The sequence below is a fragment of the Gymnoscopelus braueri genome (assembly GCF_963280865.1).
Source record: "Gymnoscopelus braueri genome assembly, chromosome: 4".
NCBI classification, from domain to species: Eukaryota; Metazoa; Chordata; class Actinopteri; order Myctophiformes; family Myctophidae; genus Gymnoscopelus; species Gymnoscopelus braueri.
In genome coordinates this window covers 42,672,255-42,685,802 of record NC_137605.1, presented here as the reverse complement: position 1 = coordinate 42,685,802, position 13,548 = coordinate 42,672,255, and the positions used below count along the sequence as shown (strand labels likewise).

The 13,548-nt window shown below is 40.8% G+C and overlaps 1 protein-coding gene across 2 annotated transcripts; it reads left to right on the top strand.

Annotated features, from left to right (window-relative positions):
- Nucleotides 1–1,340: 1,340 nt before the first annotated feature.
- Nucleotides 1,341–11,092, top strand: LOC308084085 (uncharacterized protein). 2 transcript variants are annotated; one of them, XM_080426565.1, is made up of 4 exons: nucleotides 1,341–1,828; nucleotides 5,727–6,019; nucleotides 6,125–6,422; nucleotides 9,235–11,092. In XM_080426565.1, exons 1-4 carry the CDS (start codon nucleotides 1,741–1,743, stop codon nucleotides 9,270–9,272), a joined length of 717 nt encoding a protein of 238 aa, XP_080282691.1. In that variant the 5' UTR covers nucleotides 1,341–1,740; the 3' UTR covers nucleotides 9,273–11,092. The 2 variants fall into 2 exon arrangements, with proteins under 2 accessions (XP_080282691.1, XP_080282690.1); XM_080426564.1 differs by having other exon boundaries at nucleotides 5,727–6,422.
- Nucleotides 11,093–13,548: the final 2,456 nt, after the last annotated feature.

Sequence of the window (13,548 nt, the reverse complement as noted above, 5' to 3'; positions counted from 1 at the left end):
ATCAGCTCCTTGGTCTTTTCAATGTTGAGAGACAAGTTGTTCACCTCCTAGCATCATTGTGTCAGGTTGTTGGAGCGTTGTGGCTATGGTGTCACTTTTGGAACTGTTTTGCCAGTAAGCAAATTGGTGAGGGAGGGTCCAGGGTGATCATCATTGCAAGTTTGCAACAAATATCTCAGAGATTAATTAATCAGGCACACAAAAGAACCGAGACAAGTCCGTGACATTGCATTGCAATGAGAACCAAAACTGATACAAAGGTTATTAGAGGGTCACTTGAGGGACAAATATTTGTTTATAGTTCTAAATATGCCATTAAATATTTGCACATCTCCAGAGACCAGCTACAGTATGAAACAATATACCAGTAAGTCAATATGCACTTTAAACAACTTCTGTGGTGACGTTTACGGAAATATCTGAATAACCGAATGGATCTCTGGGATCAGCTTAAGCCAGCCAGTGTACAATGATTTCATTAGCTCACTTGTCATTCCATGATTAATAATAAATAAAATACAGTAGTACAGGAGTAAACAGTGGTGTGAAACATTACAAAACATTGCCACAGGGTGGTGCACTTTTTCCCAGGTGGGGACTTCTTTAGTGTGTAGGGGACAGTGGTGTAAAGTAAGTTAAGTACATTTACTCAAGTACTTTACTTAGTACAATTCTGAGGTATTTTTTACATTACTGGAGTATTTCCAATTTTCTGTACTTTTACTTCTACTCCACTACATCTCAGAGGCAAATATTGTACTTTTACTCCAGCACAATTATTTGAAAACTTGATTTACTAGTTACTTTGTAGATCCTGATTATTGTTACAAAACATACATTAACCACTTCAGCCCTATACACATTTTGGCCTTTTGAAAATGACCAATCTACAAGCGACGCATTGTGAGCTTGTAGATCTGCTATTTTCAAAAGATTTGAATACATTTTATATATTTGAAAACTTGTGAAATGGGACATTCTGCATAACGAGTACTTTTACTTTTGTACTTGTTACGTTAAGTCAATTTTAAATTCCAGGACTTTTACTTGCAACAGAGTATTTCTACATTGCAGTATTGATACTTTTACTTAAGCAAAATAAAGTGAGTACTTTTTCCACCACCGATCATAAACAAAATACAGTGTATTACAGTAGCAAACAGTGGTGTTGTTGCGAAATATCGCCGGAGGGTGGTGCACTTCCTCCCAGAGGTGGGGACTACTTTGCACTAGGGGAGGAGTAAAAGGAGCACATGCCTCATGATCAAACACAGTGGGAGATCTTCTCTGGAGGAGGAGGTGGGGACTGCTCTGTAAGGGGAGGAGGAAGAGCTCCAATGCCTCCTCCTCCTCAATGTGGACAGAGTTTAAGTGCAAGTGTGGGGGAGGCAGTTCGGTAGAGATACTCCTCACCATTTGAACCCGGTGCTATTTAACTGTTGTTGCTCACAACACCAGAGCGTTGTCCAGGGCAGGAGATAGAGGGTCAGCAGGCCATGCATAAACACACAGACTGACCAGGGGATGTAATGGTGTCCAGCTACTCTTAGGAAGAACCGACTACTGAGCTGTGTCCTGTCCATTCTTTCACGACCCTGCCGTTCGTCTCTGTCTGTGCTAAACAACAGAGAGCCATTTGGGGGCATTTTGTTCACTCCTGTGTATTTAGTCTCGCAGTTTGCCATCTGATCCAACCTTATCTTTAAGAAGTACACTAAAGAAGTACACTGTTCTGTAAACATGGGGTGCTCCTCGTCCAGCCCGCAGACTGTTGATCAGGAGAAAAGACCTGGCACTAAACCAGGAGAGGAGAGCAATGGAGATGCATGTAAGTACTTTACACCAGATGTATTAATACATCTACACCAGTGGTTCTCAAACTTTTACATTTCAAGGACCCCCATAACTCTTGAGAGTGTACAAATGGAACCAAATCCTTTGGTTCCATTTGTACACTCTCAGAGTTACAGACCCTCCATTTGGGACCCCCTCAAGGAACCCAGAGAGTCCCTGGACCCCACTTTGAGAACCACTGATATACACATACAAGTTAAATGTATTGGGATGTCTGTCTGTTATACTTGGAGTAACGGTGTGTGTGAAAACATTGTGTTCTAAACTGTCATTTCCTTCAGTTAAAAGTTGTTGTGGGGGGTGTGACTGCTGCTGGTACATCGTGTGCTTTCTCACTGCCACTGTGTTCAACATAAATATTCCCTGTTAACACTGCTGTTTCAGTGTTATTTTCCTCACTGTTTCAGCAGTAGGTTGTCATTCATCATTTGTCACAGATTGCAGAGTAATGTCGGTAATGTTTATGCAAAGAGTAGCCTTGATGCAAGACTACTCTTTATCCAAGGCTATGCAAAGAGTAAACTACTATTAAGTAAGTCCTGAAAAGGGAATGACTTGTGTTAATCCTAATCAATCATCAACCTCTCTCCACTACATAACGAAAAATGTGTTAATTTGGACCCAAAACTGTACCTGCTTGCAACCCCTGTCACCTTAAATATGAAATATTATATGGACACTTGAACAAAGGTTCACGTGTACCCTAAAGGCAATAGTTCTGACCAAACCGGTTTGCTGTGATTCAAGGAAGTGCTGCTGTGTTGACTTTGACTTCAAAAGATAATCTGAAGCAATTTCCCCCCCAAGTTACCCATAATATGGCCCAAACATGTTTATAATTTATATCCTTTCAAGTAGGTTGCTGTGTGTAATGTGCATTTAATGCCTAGAGATCCAAGTAGGTAGGCTATCATTAAAAGGTGATCACCAAAAACTGGTAGAAGTGAGGTAGACTCACATCCCCATGCCATGTTCCAGCCACAGGCTGTGTGTTCACTATCGACCACAACACCACAATATGATTCCACAGATTTACAACTTGTCTCAGACAATGGAGGAGGGTCATGCAAAGTTGGAGAAGGAGGGGGGACAAGAATGGTGACCTCTTCTTGGAGAGAGCCCACATCTCCTGCATGTTCACTACACGCAGTAGTGCAGCAATGCCAGTGTCTTTCACTACTGCATGTGTGTGTCATGTTGTACATAAGAGACAGCAGTGTCATTGCCTTGTTTTGTTTTGCATGTGGGCCCTGTGTGCTAGGCCAGTATAGCGTCCCACAGAGATGCCTGTCACATAGGACATGATTGTTCATTCATGAGTCAGGCCTGCTGCCACACGGCTTCTTCATGCCAGGCACAGCTGAGAGAGATTATGCAATTGCGTCAATATACATGCACCGTATGTGTGTGTGTGTATGGTACTGTATGTGCTGTACCCACTGACATTAAACTGAATGTATGCTCCATCACACGACGGTGTCCCTTGCCGTCAAGAACTTAATCAAAGTTTAGTTTGTCACTGATTTGAATCTAATGTCCAGTGTTGATGCAAAAAAAGTGCAAACTTGCATGACGGTTCTCGAAGAGATATTTCTAAACATGCAGCTGGAGCATTGTTCCTCTGTAGTTGTCTGAAGTACATGAATCTTTGCCAAGTGTAATTCGGTGCATCATGGGCATTGTGTTGCCTGTCAGCCAGCAACGGTCACCTGGAGAAGCTCTGTCCCATTCCAGGCTCTTACGTACATCACACCAGAAGTCCCACTGACTATAAGACTGGTTATTGTACATGTCGCCCAGCCAGCCATTCCCAGTTCTGGCTCCCCAGCCCCCCTCTTTACTGCCCTAGGCCTGGCTCCCATCCCCCTGCCAGCCGTGACGCTGTTTTGTCTGGGCTTTCAGTCATCATGGGCTGCTAAACCATGTTGACAGGCGAGTCATCCATGCTAGTAGAGGCTGTTCGAGTCTCTCTCACCCCTAGCATGGCTTATCATTTTCAGTGACAGATGAGAAAGATGACAAAGGTGAAGTATTGCTTGAAGCGGCGAAGGACAGGAAATTCCAGAAATCTTGACAAAGCGAGTGTGTTTTTAAACAGGAAAACCTTCATACGTATGTGTCGGGTAGTGTAGACTCCTGTGAGCAGAATAGAATGTGTGAACACAGAAAAATAATTTGCTGTGAGAAATCTCTGCAAGTCAAATATTTTTCCAGCCCAACAGTTTGGCGTTTGTATCTTTACAGGGCCACAGGAGAGTAATGTAACTTGATCCAGATGTGCCCTGTTGGATGCACAACCCCACCCTCTACTATTCTTCACCTCCCCAAAAGTTACACCAAACCGGCATTTTTGTCTTTCCCATTAAGCTTTTAAAAGTACCTCACAAAATCGGACACAAACCTTGTGGAGCTAAAACAACACAACGTATGCTTATTCAAATATTAGGTCACTATCAACTCTACACAGCTTCACTCAAACTTTGGGCTGTTGAGGCAAGGTTCCTGTGTGCCTAATGACTTCACTTGTTGTTGTTTTAGTCCTCCGTTCATTGGCTCATTTTTGTGTGGTGTGCCAGCCCGTCACATTCCCTTCCACTCATCAGGCCCTGTCCTTTTTACAGGTTCCGACAGTCAAATAAAATCAGGAAGCTGCAGCGGCCGAACCATCCAACCGTTTAGCTAATTGGATCATTCTGGTTTGTGTCATACATTTGGGAACAATGCTGCTCAATGTTGTGTTTGTGTGTTAGCTGTGACACTGAATTGGTAGATGCTGAACAAGTGATATAATATGTTGTCACCAGTACATAGGTGGCTGATATAATAATATCAGTAAGCGGCGTTACAGTAGTTGACATTTTAGTTGATGTTAATTTCCAGTCTATTGTTTCTCTTTTACTGTAGTTTCATACCCAAGGGCTGATGGTGTGTTCACACCCATTACAACAATTGTATTGAAATACGAGTATTGCAATTGGGGAAAAAAATGGTTTTCTATTAGATAGACCAAAGACAGAAGAAGACACATTGTGTGTTTTTAAATCAATCACCTGTGTGCCTTTCTTTTCCTCTGGACCTTAGGCAAATACAGGTTTCAATAAATCATCTTTGCAGCAACAGAAATGAAAGGATGGCAATCTCAGCAGCATAATGTCCCTTGTACTTTATCGTTTGTGCTGGTTTTGTTGATTCAAAGTACCATTTTAAAGACCCTGATTAATGTATCTGTTAAACAGAAATGTGAAATGTTTTCACTGCCACATGAAGAAAGAAGAAATTGACCGTAAAGTTTATGATCTACTGCATAATATTTCACTTTGAGTTTATAATGGAAAATGAATAAACTTTCAGTGGATTAGTGTTCAGCAGCAATCTAATATGCTGACATTTGTTTAAGGTTTTGTGCTCTCCAAAGCTGTGCTTCATGAATGCTTATTATGTAAATGATACAGATGATATGTATTATGCTGTATGGGGTTGTATGACTTGATTGTTGGAAATCCCAACAATGGCAACTGGGCCATTTAGTTTCTCATGTATGTTGTTAAAACTGTTGTCATGGCATATTTGGTCATATATTAACAACACTAAACTCATGCATTAACTATTAAGGTAGTTTCAGACCCCCCACCAGGTGTTTGCAGTTAAACGTTGTGCATGTTCAGTGTTGCCATGTAGTCTGACTGTGCTACAAATTAACAGACCATTGATGTTGAAAAGAATCATTAGTTGATGAGGTTCCATTTTCTACTGCTGATGTCTAAATAACCTATTTTGTCCTGTTGTCTCAGGAGTCAAGCAGGTGTCTGTCTTTACCACCTACAGGTTATCATTGATTTAACGTTTCCTTACCTTTGTCCATATCATTACAGTGGTCAGAAATGGCAATGGCTTCATCCCAGAAGATGCAGAAACCATTGCGGACCAGATGCAGCTGCCCGTGCAGAGTGCCTTACCAGATGACCTTCAGCCGGGGGCTGCTGATGAGTCTGAGGCCGTGCTGATAGCCCTGGAGGCGCAGGAAGATCTGGGATCTGGGGAGGACCTCCTGAGTGAACCAGCCCTAGAGGACCTTGCAGCCCCAGTAGATGATGTGGCTGCAGAAGCAGTCGTAGAAGCAGTAGAAACTGTAGTTGCTGAGACCACTCCTGAAGTTGAGGCCCCTGTGGAGGCTGCGGTAGAGGCAGTCGTAGAAGCAGAAGCAGTCGCAGAAGCAGTTGTAGAAGCGGTGGTATCAAAGGAGGAGGCCGCTGCAGTAGAAAGTGTAGAGGCAGTCGTAGAAGCAGAAGCAGTCGCAGAAGCAGTTGTAGAAGCGGTGGTATCAACGGAGGAGGCCGCTGCAGTAGAAAGTGTAGTCGCTGAGGCCACTCCTGAAGTTGAGGCCCCTGTTGAGGTTGTAGAAGAGGCAGCAGTAGCTCCAGTTGAAGCAGAGGTAATAGACCCTGAGATCGCTGCTGCTACCATTCCAGAGATTCCAGTTGCAGAAGAGCCTGCTGTTGAGGAAACCAAAGAAGTCCCGGCAGAGCCTGCTCCAGCAGTAGAAGAAGCAGCCGCTGTGGAGCCTGCAGGTACGAAAGCACAAGACCAATCATTATTGTTGCCCATACAGTCAGATCTGCATTCTTAATTTAACTCTGCAAGTGTCAGTCCATGTGTCTGGGTCCATTTTGACACTTTCAGAGTTAAATAAAAAAACACACAAAGACACATTTTATTTTAATAAACACTCCTCACGCTATACTTTTATTTTCCTCATGGATTTATAAAGAAACCATTCTCAGTTATTATACTGTATGTGGTTACTGTATATTCTCTATACAGTAATGTTTGTTTTATGTGTTAGGGATGTGTCACATCTCTTCAGTAGGCCTGCACAAACCAGTGAGGGTTAAACTACAATTGTAATAATATACTGGTGAATGACAGCTGCCATTGTATGGCATGAATATGCCTCTTGAGTGTTGATGACGGGTGTCAAAGCTCATTGATTCACCCCATCAAGGGTTGTTAATCTAAAATGCATATCTAGCCAACACTAACTTTGAGACTAAGTAGACCGTACACTACTTTTCAAGCTGTGTAATGAATCACAAGGGAGAAGAATTTAGTTAGCTACTACTGCCACAGGCTGAAATAGCTGAAATATCAAACATGTATACCAAACTTGCACTAGATTATGATAAGGAGATGCTGGGCATGCAGAAACAAGCCGCAACAGAGTAAAAAGTAAAGAGAATACACAGTGAGCCTGAAATGTGCAAATAGACCTCGTTTACATCTTGGGTAAACATTGAATAATTATTCACAAGTCATAAACACACAAATCATCTTCCTGCCTTTGAGCTGGTTAAGGTAAGATCCAGTTCCCTGTAGTATCACAGGGTAGTGGTGAAGATCTAAGAAAAAGTTTGCACACAGGTTAGAAATGCTCCGTTGTGTTTTATTGCACTCTCAACAACGTTTGGATCCACAGATCTTCATCAGGAATTGTTTGGGTACGAAAATTCCTCATGAAGATCTGTTGATCGAGCACAAGCACAATAAAACGCGGCGTAGCATTTCTAACCAGTGTGCAGACTTTAATTTTCTTTTATGTTGAGCTGCTGTTTGAGCTGCACCTGGGCACTGAAGCGGATGTGTGTGTGTGCACTATCTTTTCTTTAGCATAGTGGTGAAGATCTCCCAGTGAACCATTTATACTGTTCCCGTAATGAACAAACTTGAACAGACTTCTCTCTCAAACTGGTCCTGCGTTTGGTTCAAGCTGACGGAATTAACAGGGTGGACATTGTTGGTCCAGGATGCCAAACAGATAATGCACTGTGAGGAACAATGAAAGCAGCCCCACACACACACACACACACACACACACACACATACAATCTCACTCTCACTGAGGACCGCGGTCTCTGCTTGAGTGTGTCGGTTATGGGCAGAGCGCTTGGCCAACACAACGGCTCTAGTCTGACAACTCTCACTTATTGTGCTCTGTTGTCAGCAGCGGCCTAGATAATAATTATGCCCTGTTGCTTCAAATGACTTAAGACAATGTAATGGAACTCTCCCCACATGCTTGGCTGGCCTCCAGTTGCAATGCAAACAGTACATGATGGCCAAAGGGCATTTTGGTGAGATCAGTGAGACAGTTCTAATCAAATGAGCCATAATACAGTATATCACCAGTAGTTTTGTTGATTTGTTTGTTGATAGCTCTACTATCTCAGTCAAAACATAATGATGGCATGTATGCACCGTCCTGGAAACGGTTCCAATGTTTACATACCGTAGGTATATGTGTCAAACCTGGTAGTACAGACAGGGTAGTATTTACCGTACAGGAAATGTGTCAAACATAGTGTAGGTAACCGGTTGTATTTTCCAGTGCATGTGGAGTATTCTGTTCAAGACAACCCTACATTAGACAAAGTTAACGAGCCAAAGATTTAACAGTTCATTTTAACAAGAATTTAGTCTTCTGTATCAAACAGAAGCGCTAGTCTGTGCAGTCAGCGTTTGCTGTGTTCTATTCCATTGACGCTGTATGGATGTAGAGCAAGACTGCAGAGAAATCTCACCAGTAGTAAACTCATTAAACATTGATTTTGTATATATTTATATATTTATGATTCCGGTGTGTAACTCTGGTCTTTGCTCTGGAAGAACATACTGTACTTTTGGGGGCAGAGAGAGAGAGAGAGAGAGAGAGGCCCGGGCCTCCAGGCTGCACGTGTATAACGCTGGTCTCATCCGGGAGAGACGTTACATAACTGAGACTGCCTTCTCTCCCTCACACTCTCTGGCAGCAATATGTGGTTTACAGGGGCACACCCTAGATGCTATATAGCCAGGTTTGTAAAGGTGTGTGTGTGTGTTCATATGCATGGGTGTGTGTGTCTTTTCAGACACGCTAGAGCGGTATTCATTAGTAAACCGGCCCTGCAGAACAAGATTTACTGACATTTAAGAAGGAATGTATGTCATCTCTTGCCATCGCCTTTGTGGTGGGGGGGGGGGGGGGGGGTAGTTTGGTATTACACGTGTATATACAGTATATCGTCTCTGTCGGGTGGAAACCTCATATCTCCAAAACTGTTACTTTTAGGATTCAAATGAAAAAAACACAAAAGTAGCAGATCTACAAGCTCACGCGTCGCTTCGCGCCGCGTTTCAAGCTTGTGGATCTGCTACACTTGATGCGTTTGTGTGACGCTGTAGTATGATCAAGTAGGACGTTAATTTACGAAAAAACACAAAAGGGGGAAGATACTAGGAGGTTTCTTCATTTTTTACTTTAGTATAAGCATATATGGATAAATAGAATGTCACACGTTGTTTTACATGTGACTGATATGCACTGATTTCCTGTGTGTGCGTTCACAGATGCCTCTCTGGAAGCAGAAGCCAAAAAGGAGGACTAGGAAGTCCCATGAAGAGGGAGGATCCCCTGGTGAGAACAAAGCCATGAACTGTTAACCTGGTCTGGATCATTCATCATACTCACTTGGTCTACTGGTGGAGCATATTGGCCTTGTTGTCACAGACGCCCAATTAAGCCTCAAAAGTACATTATCACATAAATGCCCCCGCCCCCCCCCCCTCCACACACACACACACACACACACACACAATAAATTAATTGCCTTTCATGTAAGGAGAAATTCACACATTTTCATATTATGATCAACTACATTTGAAATTGATTAATGAGGAACCAAACAGATTTGTTTAATGAATGTTGCAATTGTGTTACAAATGTTCTGGGACTGTTCTTTTACACTGTTCTTAATCGTTTCTTTAAGTGGTCAGGTGTTTGGGGGAATCTTTGAACATTTTATTTTGTGTCTGTCGGGGGAGTTCCATCAGAATGTTGAATAAACCCAAAGATGAAAGAAGTGTAAACATTTCTGGGAAACGATAGAATAAAGCAACAAAAGAAGCTAGTTACTGTCAATATATACACCTACCATTAATGTCACTGTTGGTGTTATTCAACGTTGTGCCTTAATACGTGTTCATTCAGGAGAGCTCATATGTTGTCTGGAGCCACATACGTACCTGTATACGCTATGAAATACATAGGTCAGGTGACCAGGTTTGCACAGAGTGAATTCATTACTATTTAAATGTTGGTACTACTTCTTGAGGAATACAAGCCAAATAATCTCAGCTGTGAATGAAATCAGATGAAGAGTCGTAGCTTCCAAGTAATTCCCAGCTGTGTAGCTGAAGAAAACGTTGGCTACATTTACATTGCCAGCAAATACCTGCTTTGCTTGTTGGATTTCTTGTAGTTTTTTCTATGTTGAAAGAAATATTTTTTTTCCACATGAAATGAACATTTTAGACTTGAGCATGCAGTGTACATTCTGTCATAATCCCATGTTTTTATTTGCTTGCTTTGTTTTACACATGGCATTGAATTAAAACCCTGCTAATGTTGAATTCAATGAGGTTCATTTAACCAATAGAATGCCAATACTAGGGGTTCAGTAATAGATATGCAGTGTACATTAAATTGTTAATAACATCTATAGTGCATGGATGTTTTTTCTTTTCCTTCTATTTTCCATATTATCTTGTTTGCTTGAAATATTTCACTACATTAAAGGATCATGGATAAGTTAACTTTGTGAGTAGTCTCACATAGTCAGACTTTCAGAGATCGCCGTCTACTGATTAGGCGGAGCTATCGAAACATCTGGCTATGCGAGACTAACTTTTTGAGTAAAGGTAAATCATCTCTGAATATGGAAAGAAACCTGTAATGTTGCAACTTTGATACATTGATCCAGGGTTATTTATTGACATAACTATTCCACTGGGATATACTTGGCAGATCTACATAATATCTTATTCTGTATTACAACAGGAGTTTCATAGTGTTGACTCAAATGTATTACAGAGCCTGGGATTTTGCCACTCCACTTTATATGCCGTTTAGAATAAGTTCAAGTGCATTAAATGCATCATGCAGCGAACATCAACAGATCATATTTTGCAATTGGTTTCACATACTCTGTTACAAGACTGTAAAAGTCCTATAAAATAACTGTTCTATACAATGTGATGCAAGTTGTTTGGATCAAATGTTTGTTTGAGGTCTGTAATCTCTATATCTATGCAAGGCCTTGAAAGTGGCCGTTGTGTAATATATTCATTCTCTGAGCTTTGTCTATGAGGTCTATGATGTCGCTAACCTTCTTAGTGTACAGAATAAATAAAGTTTTACCTACTAATATATGCTCTGGTAATTCTGTTTTGTTTTACTCAAGTGTGCTCTTCTCTTATTTTATCTTGTTCAATTTGAGCAGGGATTACATAAAACCTTGATTCAAGTGGTTCCATGCATTCATTATATTTATGTATAGAAATGTAGCATACACTGCAGAAAGATTAGGGTGTCCACACTACAAGGTTTTGTTGCCTATGCTATCACACATACATTACCATATTATTCAACATTCTTAGCCCACTAGTTCATTTTGAGATAAAATGAATAGAGTAACGTGATCAGGTGTTATGGAATTCTTGTTACAACCAACAGACAAAACCCCTCAGCAGTGCTGAGGGCTGGAGGATCACAGTACCTCATATTGCACACATACAAGGAAAGACTAATAGCTAAAAGAAAACATGAGCTGGGAATTATAACCAAGTTGGAATAGGCTCTGAAGAGCCTACTCCACATGCAATCTCCACATAAGTCATAGCAAAGATTCACTTTAATAGAGCTCAACAGTGACCGCCCACTTTTTGTAAAAGCTCTGTTTTCCGGAAGTGAATTTTACACTCATTTACTCCATAGATTTTTAGATGAAATGAATAGAGTAACGTGATCAGGTGTTATGGAATTCTTGTTACAACCAACAGACAAAACCCCTCAGCCCTCAGCAGTGCTGAGGGCTGCAGGACCACAGTACCTCATATTGCACACAACAAGGAAAGACTAATAGCTAAAAGAAAACATGAGCTGGGAATTATACATTTTGATTTATTTTAGCTTGATGGCTAGTCTTCCATTAGATTATATTTAACCATCACAATCACTTAAAACATAGAATGTACTCAACTGAAAAAGTTAATATATATACATTTTGGCTTGCCTCTCAGCAACAACGGTCTAACAGGTATTTAGTTAAGCTATGGTTGTCATATTCTATAAAATCTACCATCATTGCCTTTACCATCATTGCCTTTTACAAACCCACCATCATTGCCTTTTTTGCACTCAGCCATTCCATTGGAAGAACCCTACATTTTTCTCTGTACCACTGTGACTAGGAGTGCTCTCCTTAATCCACTGAAACACACATCTTTATGCTAAAAGCTTTTTTATTCATTTATACTGCATAGGTACAAGGAGAGCCCTTCAGAAGGTAGGCTCTTCAATAAAAACAAAGCTGATACCCTAATATTGAGCAAAGCTTTGATGTTATATGGTATTACTATTTAGCACAACATGAGTGTTCTGTTTTTATTCATTGCAATACAGCTATTGCAGCTTTCAACTATTCGTTTATTAATGGTGTTTAACTCTTTGTTCTGAATATTTATTGGTCATTTATACTTATTTATACTATACAGATTTTTTTTCACATAATACAACAGAATTCTGTCACTAGTTCTATTGTAGGTCATCCCATTGTGGATTGTAGCTCCCTGACCCCGTTTTGAAAGCACATTGCAAAACTATTCTTGCAGCCTTGTTTAGTGTAATCTGCAGTCTACTCTTATCTCACTGCACAGCTCTGCAGTCTGCACAGCAGTAGCTGGATTTATTATGAATTAAACTTTTATATAACAATAAGGATTTCTCTAGGTAGGTGTCATGCAATTTGTCCAACCGTCCCTGTTGTTCTCAGCACATTTTTGAAAAGGTCAGACATACAGTATGCCCATACACACATGCAATTTTGCATCGGGAGCACAGCATAGTGTGGCAGTGTAACTATAATAGTCGTTAGGCTACATCCTAAACCTACAGCATCATGCCATTATCTGAAATAAGATCTAAGCATTAGATCTTTGTTACGGCCAGCCGTATTTTATCTTATATTTTGCATTGTAGTATTCTGTATTTTCCTTTGTTCTGAGGTGGAGAGTTGGTGAGAAGTGGATACTGAAGCCTTGATTATAAATGGACTGACACCTGTGACACAGGGAGTGGATTTGCTGGGGGCCACACCCAGTCTCTGACTCTCAACCTTTGCTGATCAGAGGATTGTCATCTTCGGTAGCAGAGCATTGCTGCTGCCATCCTCTCACCCCACCAAACTTACCCAAACGCTCTGGTATTCATACCTGTTGGAAAAGTCCTTAAAGGCTGGGCTTTGTAGCCACCGTGTTGTGACCAACTCTGATTCTGATGAGTTGCTATTAGTTAAGTTTGAGCCTGTGTTTGTTTTGTTTATGTTTAGGTTTGTTATTTAGATTCTTAGTTCGTACATTTTGTCATTGTTGTAATTTTGTTTGTGATAAATATATATTCAGTTTTAAATTCTGTGTCCTGTTAGTTATTATGTCACAGCCTTTATACCGCTAGACTAAGGGTCATAACAATCTTAGATTCTAAGGGAATATGAGTGGAATATGAGTGTCCTGGACATTCATGCACTTACACAACTGTACAACTGTGGTTAAACAAGTCTCTTACATAATATTAAAGCATGATTGTGATCACAAGATGAAATGTAA

Coding starts and splice junctions, on each gene's coding strand:
- LOC308084085 (XM_080426564.1), top strand. CDS start 1,741: ATGGGGTGCTCCTCGTCCAGCCCGCAGACTGTTGATCAGGAGAAAAGA. Junction 1,829..5,726: donor GGAGAGCAATGGAGATGCAT/GTAAGTACTTTA, acceptor ATATCATTACAG/TGGTCAGAAATGGCAATGGC. Junction 6,423..9,234: donor AGCCGCTGTGGAGCCTGCAG/GTACGAAAGCAC, acceptor GTGCGTTCACAG/ATGCCTCTCTGGAAGCAGAA.